Genomic DNA, 13,233 nt, shown 5'->3' with positions numbered 1-13,233 from the left:
TGGGGCTCATATTTGGTGTTGTTATCTCCATTGACTCTTCCCCTCTTCCTACAGAACTAGCTACTTTTCTCTTCTTCTTTGCCCTCCCACCTTCAGTGACCACCTGCTGTGCCGCTTCTTCATTTTCCAACTCAGCAAATCTGTTCCTGAGCTCTATTTCTCCTTCGCTAGCCTGTCTTTTCCTCTGCCTGGTTCTCTTAGTCACATGCTTCCACTGTCCACTTTCCACTTACAAGTACACCTCTACCCTGATATAATGTGACCTGATATAACATGAATTCGGATATAACGTGGTAAAGCAGTGCTCCAGGGGGGCGGGGCTGCGCACTTGAGCGGATCAAAGCAAGTTCGATATAATGCAGTTTCACCTATAACGGGGTAAGATTTTTTGGCTCCCAAGGACAGCGTTATATTGGGTTAGAGGTGTAGTCACTGAGATCTCTGCTCCCATGCCTGATTAGTACAAACAACTGAAAAGAGAGATTGAAGCCTAGTAGTTGTCCTGGCTAGAGACATTCAGTGATGGATTTTTCTGTCTATTAATTCACAGTATTGACATTAGCTATTAACATTGGCAAAAGGTGTTTTACCTGGCAAAAGTTGTGTATATGGGAATTAATCTAAAGATCATCCTGTCTCATGTATAGCTTCATTATGTATTTTTAAAAAATTACATATTTTAACTAAAAATAAATATATAGTGTATTTCAAAGTTAGTTTTAAATATTAAACAAAAATACCTGTCATTGTTAAACAAAATATATATATAAACAAATTTTCAAATTAAGACTTGAGAACTGCACATTTCTAGTACAAATCAGCAACTAATTTTCTCTGGACTAAGAAATATAATAAATAGAGCTCTGCGTGGAAACAAAATTTGTATCTGCATCTGATCTGCAATCAGCAAACATGGTCCGCGATATCAAATGGATATCCGCAGATTTGCAGGGCTCTAAATATAAAATTTGGATCCGCATCCATCCACGAATCTGGTCCACAGATATCCGCATCCACTGATATAAAGTGGCTATCAGCAGATTTGTAGGGCTCTATACGTAGAACTAATGTACCTATTAGATTAAAATTTTCAAATTTTTATGCTTAAAGTTAGGCATCTACATATATGTTCTGATTTTGATGAGGAGCAACCGCAAGTGCCAAAGAACCTTGAGTGCTTCACTTTGCAACTGTAACATTTTTAGCATATTTTATGTAAGAAAAATTGTAGATAAGACTGTTTAATTTTTTCATTATAATTTTTCTTTCTGAACTTTTTTCAAAGCTCCTGAATTTTTCACTCTGTTCTTTTTGTTATATTTTCTTCTAAATAGAATATAAATCCAATTAAGTTTACGGAAATGTTACAAAGTAAAATTATAAGATTAAAAATCCCCAACAGCTGCACTATTTGTGACAAGCTCCATCAAAAAGAAACAGGTTTTGCTTTTTTAAAAAAAGCAGAAATTAAGGCAAATTTTCAAACCTAGAGGGTCAAATCTTAGGCATCTAATTTAAGTGGTCTGATTTTTGCAGCTGATGACCATCTGCAGTTCTTACTAAATAAGGATTTTTATTTAAAAATGTAATACCACTCAACATTTTATTAAAATAGTATTAATTTGTATCTTATGTATTTAAGAAAAATAACCCAAACAAACGGGCCGTGCTTTGGAATGGACAAACTTGTTTTTCCTAATTTTGAACCCACACAAACATTGTGAATTCAGAAGTTTGAAGCAAATATAAGCATCACTGGGTTTCTATTTCATTTAAGGGGAAAATGTGATGAAAGGTACAGAAAGAGAAACAATGAAAAACAAAGAGAGGTTGTGGAAAAAGGAGAACGGGGAGAGACAGAAATTCTAATTAAAAAATTCTCTCTACAATAATCCATACAAGAATTATGTTAAAAGAATGCTTGGGTTGCAAAGCTAAGCACTGTAAAGTCATGAAATGCCAAATTTAAAGTTGCACATGAAAGTGCAAATATCCCTAACAATATGTGTATATATTATCATTAGAGCTCAGTAGGAAACATTTCCCATCCTGCAAAAGTTGTTGAGATTTTTGAAATTCTCCTGTTCTCCATCAGGATGAAACTGAGAGCTTTTGGAATTTTTCATGAAAAACAAGAGAGAGAGAGATAAGATATGTCTACATTTCAAGCTGGAGGTGTAATTTCCAGCTAGAGTAGACATACCCACGCTAGATCTGAGCTAGCATGCTAAAAATAGAAATCCTGCATGCACATGTAGTGGTGGTTGGAAGGGCTAGCCACCCCAAGTACATATGTAGTATCTTGGATGGGTATGTACTTGACATGGCTAATGTCTTCGCTACTACAACTACACTCTGTTTTTAGCACACTAGCTTGATCACAGCAAGTGTGGGTATATCTCAAGTTGGAACTTATACCTCCAGTTCGAAGTGTAAATGTACCCCAAAGAGGCAGACCCCCGAAAAGTCCACAGCTTGGAAGATAGGTAGTCTCTTGGGGCACAGACCACTATACCTCAAATCCTCACTATGCCTGATTTGGAGCAGATAGGGAAATAATAATTTGTTACACAGAGATAATTCTAATAGGAAAAGTGCAATAGTAATACCCCAATATAAATGAAAAATATATTTTTTCATAACAAAATCAAATGAAATCCAATTTAAAACAAAGTAAGCCATTCATTATTAATAAGAAATATTTACCTTGAGTAATAATTTTGAAATTATTTTTAAATTCCCTTAGAAAATCATGCAATATCGTTGAACACTTAAGAAAAACTTTAAAAATAAAGAGTTTGAAAAAGTAATATTGGATATACTGTACCATTACCTCAATAATATAAAGGACTATATTCTTGTAGAAACAGTACAAGATGCATTTAGCTATTCTGCTGTAGTTCCAAGCACCATGAACCAACAACAAGTTCGTCAGATATCTGAACTGCAAACAATGAAAAAATATGTTTAAAAACATGTACATTGGTCAGTATTAAACGATATAAAAGTATTCTGTTTTAATATGTTTGACAGCATAATGATTTACCTGTGCTATGGAGTAATCCGAAGAATTAGCTGCCTGTAGCCCTTCATTTCCACTAATACCAACGCCAACATGTGCTGTCTGTATCATACTAACATCATTTGCTCCATCACCAATAGCCAGTGTTACTACTTTAACCTGTTTTTTTACCATTTCTACTACTTCAGATTTCTGAAGAGGAGACACCCTTTGGGAAAAAAAAAAAGAACAAACCCTGAACATGGAAATTCTGAATGCACATTATGTTAAAATATTTTTTGTTCTGCTAAAGGGCAATAAAATAGATTAAATATAGTATCTGTCATTGAAATTGTCTTTTTACCTCCCTCAAAGACACATTCACAGGATTTTTCAGCAAGGCTAGAGTAGGATTGGGTTTCCCATACATATGCCAAACATCACTAAAATACCTGTTATAAAATGCAGAAATCTGCATTAATACAGCATTAAGGCTATATAATTAAAATATTAAAAAGTCAGAAAATGTAAAAGGGGAAGTCCCAACAGCAGTGTTAACTTTCCATTGTATATTTTATATTTGTTTTAGATATGTTTTATATTTTATTTATATATTTTAATGCGTTTATTTTACAAATAGTAATATAATAAAATCACACATTAAAATAGAAAAACAGGAATAGACAAATAGTAAAAGTGAGCAACATTGCTGAGCTAACAGATGTTGGAATCTTAATTTTACACAAAAGTCAAGGAATGAAAATTTTAACTATGCAACTATACTGTTTTACTCTTTATTGCACTGCTTTTGCAATTGCTGGCCTCCTCCCACAGAACAAATTTTTGTACTGAGCCAGGAGTCCCACTGTTTTCTGCTGAGCTTTATAATGGGGGCCTTCCAGGAGAGCATGACATTTATCCACTCTTCTCTTCTGGCTGACATACTCGCTATGAGGAAAGATGTCTTCTGACATAGGAGAGGCAAGGAGCTGGTGTCCATTGGCTCAAACAGAGGGCCCATGAAAGCAGTGAACACAATGCTATAGTGATGAATCCTTCATTGGAGAACGACAAACAACACCTTTTAAAAAAAACTAGAAAATCTTCCCTAAGTGGAGGGTAAATTGCTGAGATTGCCGCAAAATGGACTCCCAGGAAACTCAGAAAAAGACATGACAATCTGAGAGATACCAGGTACTCTAAAATGTCCTGAATCCTAGTTTCTGAGGAAGGTATACTATGGAGCGTAGACCACACTGAAAATTGCTTCCAGTTAGCTAAATAAGCAGATCTAACGGGTTGCTTTCTGCTATTAAGAACATCCTTTGAACTGCCACTGAGAAGTCTTTCTCTGCCTGATCTAGCTACTCAACCACCATACTGTATGGTATCAACTGTTCAAGACTGTATGCAATAACCAGAAGGTTTGGAAGAGGAGGCTGAGGCCCTGGAGGCTAAATCAAGAGGCTGTGAACATCTGAGAACCTGCATTGTCTCAACAATGCTGGAGCTATAAGAATGATCTTGGCATGGTCTCGCGACTAGAATATCCCAATCTCAGAGTGATTAGGACCCATTTGTCCATTGTTATAGACTCCCAGGCAGTGAGGAAATGGGATAATCCTTCCCACAGAATGGTCGGGGGGACAAGGTGGTAGGAAGATCACCAACGACTGTACTGCTGTCGTTGAAAGAGAATGCAAATGGGCTGCTTTCCATGGCTGACTTCGTGATTTTGTGTTTCTTTTTTGAGAATATGGTTGCCTTGATGGGTGGAAAGGCTGCCTATAATACTATACTATACTATAATTGAAGTTGTTAAGATATGTATTGGCACCTTCTGGGGGCTGGAGTATAGACCCTAATGAGCATTGTTAGAGTCTTTAAAATAATGTAAGATCTCATCGCTTATATCCTAAAACAAGTAACAACCATCAGAAGGAAAGTCTTTAATAGTTTGTTGAATGTCTGTAGCTATGCCCGAGTTCTGTACCCAGGAAGCTCGCCTCATTGTTATTGCAGAGGCCATCAAGCATTAGGAACATCACAACAGCCCTTCTTGGCTTGGAATCTATGAATCCATTAATTCAGCAGATTCAACTGGTGTCTTAGCCACTCCAGGAAAGCCTTAAATTCCTCTCTTGCCTCCTCTCTGGTAGCTTTTCAATTATTTTGGATATTGCATCCCAGTTTACAAAGTCCTATTTAACTATCACTGCTTGCTGATTTGCTACATGCATCTGTAGAGAGAATGTGGAATAATTATTTTCTCTGAAATAAGCCAAGCCTCTTGGTCTCTTTTTCTTTATTTAAATCTCCCTTGATGCAATCTCTCCTTAGTGGCTGTCAACACTAAGCAGCTTGGGGCAGGATAGGAATTAAAACCCTCAAAGCCTTGCATAGGGACAAAATAGCGTTTATCCATGTGCTTAGCTGTAGAGGCTAGAAAGGCTGGTATATGCCATAAGGTCTTTGCCAGTTCTAGAAGAGCTACACTAATAGGGAGGGGCAAAAGCCTAGAAAATGTCTAAAAGCTTGTGTTTTGTTGTACAAGCTTAGCTTGTATACCCAAAGATGCAGCCATTCTTCTCAGAAGCTCCTGATGAGACTTAAAATCAAGTGTCTGGGATCATTAAGTCATGGGTGAGGAGGAACACAGGTTCAGATGAATCGTCTTGCAATAAAATTGGTTCCTAAGGCAATGGTTCCTTCTGCAGCATGGGCTGCTCTGGGGAAGAGTATCTTTTCGTACTTCCAACACAAGTGGATCTGGAAGGTTTGTCACCGTGCACTCAGATGACCCCCTAGTCTGGGGTGATGATCATGACCTTGGGGAATACGAGACACACCAGACACACAATGGCCATTGAAGGAAAGTGTAAGGCATAGGGAGTCAGTAAGAACTGGGCCACAGTGATCTGTCCCTGCTGTAGGATCAGTCCCATTCTAGAGATCAATGCTCCCCTTCTGGAGGCAATCTGGAAAATTTGCTAGACCATCTGTGTCAAGAGAGGGACAGCAAACAACTAGGAGAATGAACCAGACTGTGAGTGGTCAGTAAGCATTGGGGAGTGCAACACCTATTGGGGCTACTAGGCAGCCTGATAACCTCTTTACAAGGGTGAAAGATCTAATATCAGTACCAAGGCATGTATGGTAGTTGGTATCATAAAGGTTTCACGAGACATTGATGGCACAGCATCCTGAGATGGTTCTGGGAAAGAACTTGTAGTCGGTATGGTAGTAGAAACTGGAGTTGTTACCCAAGCCAATTATTGTCCCAGTACCACATTCAGTGCTGATGTAGTGCCCAAGAATGAATGGCATCTGAAAACTGTACTGGTGCCAACACAGTGTGCACCAGTACCAAAGATGGTACTGGAGAAGGAGCTGAGCCCTTATTATACTTCTTAGCTGATACTGGCATCAGTACCACTAACATTCTCTACATCAGAGTTGAGGAGATTGAAGACCCCCATACTGAAGGAGGTGCCAATAAAACAATGGATTCATGAATCACAGGAGAGTCTGGGACAAAGAGGCAAGGCAAATCCTTTCCTGACTCATAAGCTCGTGGAGTTGTCAGTACCAGAAATGTTGCTGCTGTAACAGTGTTCACTGGTACTGGGCTAAATGGTCATCCTGCAGACAGTACCAGAGTCAAGGGTACTGTACTCACATCCTCCTACTGCAGTACTGGGGAGAGGTGGGCTGATGGTCCAGCTCTATCTGGAGTACCTGCTGAATCCTGCTGGTGTCCTGAGTTGTTTTTCAAAGAAGTTTTCTTCGACTTTAAGTCACCTTGGTTTGTCTTGTGTGTCATTTTCAGGGAGGCCCTGGAGAACACCGACCTCTCTTTCTCCAGCAGTCTGTCTGAGACAACCGCAGCTACATTTTCAGTCTGTGCACAGGAAGCAGGGTGATCGCTAGATGGGCCCAGAGCCAAACAAGTCTCATCGCCTGCATCATGAGGTGGTGTTTGTGTAGGTCTCCTGAAATCTGCATTCTTTTTCTGAACGAGTGGCAGATATTGGACCTCTCTTTAATGTACCCTTCACCGAGGTACAAAAGGCAGCGAGGCATGCAGGTCACTATTTGGAAAAGACACTTTGTACAACAGGCAGTGCTTAAAGCCTCTTGAGTGCTGCATACCAAAGATGTTTAGCACTGAAAACTAACTACTGTATTAAAACACACTTTAAAATATAAATGAAAACTTAACTAACAGGTGCTAACTGTTTACAGATAAGGAAAAAATTTAATTAGCTGTCTCCAGAGACAAAAAACTGTGAGGTAAATCACATGGGGAGCTCTGACTCAGGCCATGGGCAGTGAGAAGAAACCAAGGTGGGTTGGGCAGCATCACCCTCATATAGCTTTGGGGGGAGCCACAAGGAAATACAGGGTGCATGGACTGCTGCAAAAGGTACTGCTTCAGAAAACTCACCGGCATCAATATGGTGAGCATGCGCACATCTGAGTGGAATACATGTGTGAACCTTTTCTTTCTTAGAGTGCCTCTGTGTATTCCTACTCATGGGCGGCTGGTGAGAAGTATGGCCCAGGTGGAACATGGGCTGAGTTTTCAAGTGAATAAAGACTGTAGCACCATTTCAGAAATCTAGCACTGAAGTGAAATGCTAAGTTTAAACAACTGCATCTCCTTATATAATACCAGGCATCAAAAGTTCAGTACCATGATGGGGCTCCTGCAACCTTAAAGGACACAGTTTACTGAAGTTTCTGGAAGCTCAAGGCCCAGGGGCTCCGTTCCCATTAGGATGGCAATGTTGAGAGGCTCTCCAAAAAGAATTATTCTTATTTATACGGGAAAAATGGTATCTTTATGGCTGTTAATGAGATTTTGGGAAGGACAGATCCCCTCTCTTTCAACAAAAAATTAGTAAATCAGGTAAAATTGGTGAATTAGGGCAGTGGAGGCACAATGTTATTTATATTAGTTAATTTACAAGAGTAAAAGGTGGTGTTTAATGATAGTTTAAAAAAAAGGAACCAGCTACTAAAAGTGAAATAAAGTTTTTATGATTGCATGTATTAGCCAAGTTCTTTGCCAACACAAACTGCTGGTATTAATAAAATGTTCCCTCTGCTCAACTGGAAGCATGCCTCACAGCCAAGTCTAGAGAGTCTGCTTGTCCTGCCATGGAAAAGATTGATATAGAAGGTTAAAACAGGCTCCTTTTTACAGGAGTATGACAGATGATTCATAGTCTAGTTTCACAGAGGAAAATTCTTCCTTGCTGTCTCAGCATAGATACTTTCTTCTTGTATTATTCCCTTTTTTCTCTTTCAAGCCCTCTCAGAAAAATATGAAGAAACCGGATAAAATTCTCTACATAAAAGAACCGAACTTTTTAATATAAATCAGAATGTAATTAAAAATAACTAATTAAAATAAAATAATAACCCCCTGCACGTTGCTCACTCTTTATTTTCAGGGATTTTAGACATATTTTACATTTTGCTCTTGATCCCAACTAATACCTCTAGCCCTCCAGTCCCAGTAATCTAAATTCGTATTATTTGGTGGATACCAAATGATCTCTTCTGTTACTCTGGTGATTCACATAATGTCCAGCATTCCTAACAAAATGCCCACGCGAATCACAGGATGAGTATTTTATACTTTTTTTTACCCCTCATCTCCTGGAGTTCCTTCTCTTGGGTGTAATAATCCTAATAAAGCTGCAGATACTACTCAAACATGTATGCTCATATTCAGGGCCGGCTCCAGCTTTTTTGGCGCCCCAAGCAGTGAAGAAAAAAAAAGAGAGAGAAAAAAGAAAAGATTGAGCTGCTGCCGAAGTGCCGCCGAAGAGGAAGAGAGGGACTGAAGGATCCACCGCCGAATTGCTGCCGCAGACCCGGATGTGCCACCCCAATAACCGACGGAGTGCCACCCCTTTTCTATTGGCCACCCCAGGCACCTGGTTCCTTTGATGGTGCCTGGAGCTGGCCCTGCTCATATTACTTCCAATCTTTGTATTCCTGGATTTAAGACCATTAGGAAAATATTATGGACATAACTTTTTCTGATTAAAAAAGGATTCAGGGATGAAAATATACAAACTTCCATTTTATTCCTGGTGAATCTTAGGATCATTTATAGTAATAACCCTTATCCTTTTTCCAGATACATGATGTTAAATACTTAATCAGAAAGCAAGAAGATCAATTGATCTTAGATGACTTAAATGTATTAATTAAACTGAAACTGGTAACACTTGACACTTTTTTTTTATTGTTATAGGATGTTGGTAGCTGCCAACAAATATGCCTTTGATCTATGGGTAACAACAGACTCAGTGGAGGTGATGGGAGTACCGGACACCTTTCATTAAGCTTAAAGAAGGGAACAATTAAATACTTTTTTATTGATAGCTGATATAATGGAATCTACCACCCAAGTCACGGACCAGCAAGTCCAGGCTGGAGGAGAAACTGAACCGCAGGGGCCATTGGGTTTCCATGGCACCGATAGCAAACACAGGGACTGGCTGAATTGCATCTCTGTGCATAAGAATCAGGAAATAACCTGGAAAGCCAGGAGAAAGCCCAATAAGCACTGGTAGTATGGCCCTTGGAGGAAGCCAAGAGAGAAAGCTGTTCTTATCTCCAGATTGATGCTTTGATGCTTCTTTGATCTTGACCAAGTCCCCTTGTTATGGTGGGCTACCAATCTGAACAGACTTATGTCCTTGATCAAGAGAATGAACTCTGATTGTGAAGAAAAGGTCTTAACAAAACGTGTATTTCCTTTGCACTTTTTGTTGGGTATGAGTCCAGGCTTATAGGAAAAGTCTTAGAAGCTATCTCATGTGCATCTTTGTCTACAAAGTGATCTCTACACAAGGCATAGGAGCTGGAGTTAAAGGTAGATAGATAACCCCGTGGAGATCAGTGCCTGAATCTTGTTGACCCTATCCTATGTTGGGTAAACACTGGCTGTCTTTGAGCCAGATCCTGGACTCCAGTTTTGCTTGTTAATTCCTCTGTGTTGTGGTATGGATTACAATACCCTCTTCCATTGCATGATCACACAATATTATGCAAACAACAAATTATAATATATGATTTATTTCTACAAAATCTTTATTGACTTTGACCTTTTATATTCTTTTCTCAAATGTTGTTAAACTAGCTAGCTAGCTATATATTCAATAAGACTGGTGCCAGAAACAAGTCTATTCCTGGATAATATTTTATATTCAGAAAGAAAAAAAGAACACACCTTAAACCTTACCTGCAACAAATAACAGCTTTACATGACAAAGCCAAATCCAGGAAATACTGTCTTACTCCAAATGTTAAGGCATACTTCAGTGTTTTACCATCAATTATAAGAGCAAAGTCATTTTCCTTCCTCAAAGCATCACCAAGAGTACTGCAATGACGACTTAGGGTCTCTCTTGTTCCCTGTTACACAACAAAATATACATGTTAATTATCTTTATTTCTATTTGTTGCTACATTCAAAGTAAGTTGTACTTTTTAATGCAGTAGTAAAGAGCAATTGATACTGTACTTCTACCACCAAACATATACTGTTCTTAATCTGTTGTCCGGTTATACCGAAAGGAGGACAGGAGACACTTGATATGGATTTAATAAGGCCGCAACTTTATTATTAGATGTTTGGGACTGCCCGGCAGATAAAAGCATATAGTGCAGGCAACTCCATGTTTATTCAAATAACTACCCAGGGCTTCCACCAGTGCCCATTCCTTTTCCATCCAGGTCCTCAAGCCAACCCATGGCTTGGACCTTAACATCCATCCCCACTCATAGGAGGGTTAAGATGGGCTATAGAAATGGGGGTTGGGTACCAATCATAGAAACCCCAAACCTCCTCCGTTCTGTTCCTTTAACCACCACCCCCTTTTTAAGTCCTTTACAAGGTCATTTATCTAATCACTGGATGACTTCCTTATGGAGTACCTGCATTGGATATCAACCCCAGACTTACAAAATAAGTTGAGACATACAGCCTACCACCTTTTCTCCTCACCATAATGGGTCCTCCCTGACATCTGCTGTGTGGAAGGTGAAAAAACCTCACTCCACCAAAGCCAATATGGGAAAAGGAGAAAAATTCCTTCCTACCCTCCCTAAAAAGGAGTGACTACTGAAATGCCCACAGCAGGTCCTAACCCAACCTGATATTCGCACCTCTACAGGAGGGAGGGTGAGTGCCGCCTTGCCTGCTGCATGGAGAAAGGGCTTCCACCACCCAGGGCTGGCACCTTTAAAGCCTTACATTTCCCAGCGGTGAGTCAGTGCCACAAAGCTGACCACCACCCACCTTTTTGCATCAGTTTCTGACCTCCTTCCCTCCCACTCTGCCATAAAGCACTACTGCCTTCCTTTGGCAAACCCAGACAATGTTCCCCCGCTCCGATTATTACATCAAAAATATCTTGGGAAAATATGCCAGTGCCTTCAAATATTTTAGATATTATTTGTTTAGGAACAAATATATAAATTACGGTGATAGCCAATAGTGACTCTAAAGCTGTGAAACAGTTTTCAATATAACCTCATATTTACATAGCCATAACTTGCCAAAACATTCAACTTCTGGGCTAAATAGTTCTTTATCTCATTCTTTGTTTTTGCCTGTATATATTAAAATATTAAAAGGAAAATCTAAGCAAAATGTCTTAGTAGTTTGAATTACTGGATAGTGAAAAAAACCTACTTTTCCCCCACTGTAGAAAAATTTGATCCATACATTATTTAAACAACCCACAGCAAAAATAACTTAAATTTTAAATGGACATATAATTCTTAGTAAGGAAAACGTGTTGCTACATTTGGGGTGGGGAAAAAATAAAAGTTACAAATAATCAATCACTTCTGGGTATGCTTAGATATGAGCAGATCTTCATGAAGCTCCAGCCCCTTTGTGACATTAATGCATTTTTCTTTGCCCATCTTGGCAGGACCAATGGCTGCTGCTTTCAAGCTGCATATTGAAATATTCTTCAGATTCAAAGCTTTCATTAAAACAAAAACAAACAAACCCTCTCTATCTCTATGTTGCAAAGATGCAGCTATCCAAACATAAAACATGGAACTATTGCCCCATTAATCTAGATTTACATATAACTGATGCCAACCAAACAGTGGAAGTTAAGACTAACCCTTCCCCAACATTATTCACCTATGAAAGAGACTATTTAAATAATGAAACTATTAAGCACATGCAATTATTTTCTTTTGCTGAAAAACCCATGATACACAAAAACTACACATATGCAATATTAAGGACGTGTAGTTAAAAAAATCTTAAAATTTTAGGAAATAAAAAATTAAGGTTTCAAAAGCAACGTTAATTCTGCTGCAATGCTGTCATAAACAGATAGTTAAGGGTTAATGCCTCTTTTACCTGTAAAGGGTTAAGAAGTTCACCTAGCCTAGCTGACACCTGACCAGAGGAACCAATGGGGGCACATGATGTTTCAAAAGGAAGGAGGGAAGTTCCCTTTGTCTTGGTCAGTTTCAATTTTGACCAGAGTGGAAAAGATCAAGGAATCAGCCTCTTATCAGAGTAGTGAGTATAAAGGAAGGAAATAAATAGGTTTATGTTTATTTTCTTTTTGTAACTTGTCTTGGCATTAGGGGCGTAATCAAATTGGGTATACTTGTGTGTACTAAGGTTTTGGCCCAGGGGAACATCCTGTGTTTTGAATCTGTTGTCTGTGAGATGAGCTTGTATGCTATCTCCCAGAGGTTTTTTTTTTTACCTTTCTTTTCTTTAATTAAAAACTTTCTTTTTAAGAACCTGATTGATTTCTCCTTGTTTTTAGATCCAAGGAGATTGGATCTGGACTCACCAGGGGTTGGTGAGGGGCGAAACGCGGGGGGGGGGGGGGGGAATGAGTAATTATTACTTGTTTTAAGATCCAAGGGGGTTGGATCGGTGTTCACCAGGGAATTGGTGGAGGAGTCTCTCAAGGCTAACCAGGGAGGGGAAGGTTTTGGGGGGAATACAGAGTTTTCCAAATGCCTCAAATATTTGGATAGTGGCAGCATATTGATCTAAGCTGGTAATTAAGCCTAGAGGTTCACATGCAGGTCCCCACATCTATACTCTAAGGTTCAGAGTGGGGGTGGAACCAATGACAAATGCATACATATAATATATTCTATTCCTGCTTTCCAGTTAAAAGTATAGCTTAATATAATGCTATTTATAATGTAAATGGATG

At 39.0% G+C, this 13,233-nt stretch overlaps 1 protein-coding gene across 1 annotated transcript in view; it reads right to left on the bottom strand.

The window, feature by feature from the left end:
• Positions 1-13,233, bottom strand: part of ATP8A1 (ATPase phospholipid transporting 8A1) — a 227,265-nt gene that overhangs the window by 66,884 nt on the left and 147,148 nt on the right. Inside the window, exons 24-26 of the mRNA XM_045018807.1 lie at positions 10,266-10,438; positions 3,047-3,230; positions 2,834-2,944 (exon numbers count right to left, since the gene is read on the bottom strand). Coding sequence (XP_044874742.1) covers positions 2,834-2,944; positions 3,047-3,230; positions 10,266-10,438 — 468 coding nt within the window. The remainder of the gene's footprint in view (positions 1-2,833; positions 2,945-3,046; positions 3,231-10,265; positions 10,439-13,233) is intronic.

This window comes from Mauremys mutica, chromosome 5, assembly GCF_020497125.1.
Source record: "Mauremys mutica isolate MM-2020 ecotype Southern chromosome 5, ASM2049712v1, whole genome shotgun sequence".
NCBI lineage: Eukaryota > Metazoa > Chordata > Testudines > Geoemydidae > Mauremys > Mauremys mutica.
This window is presented reverse-complemented; position numbering and strand designations above follow the sequence as displayed.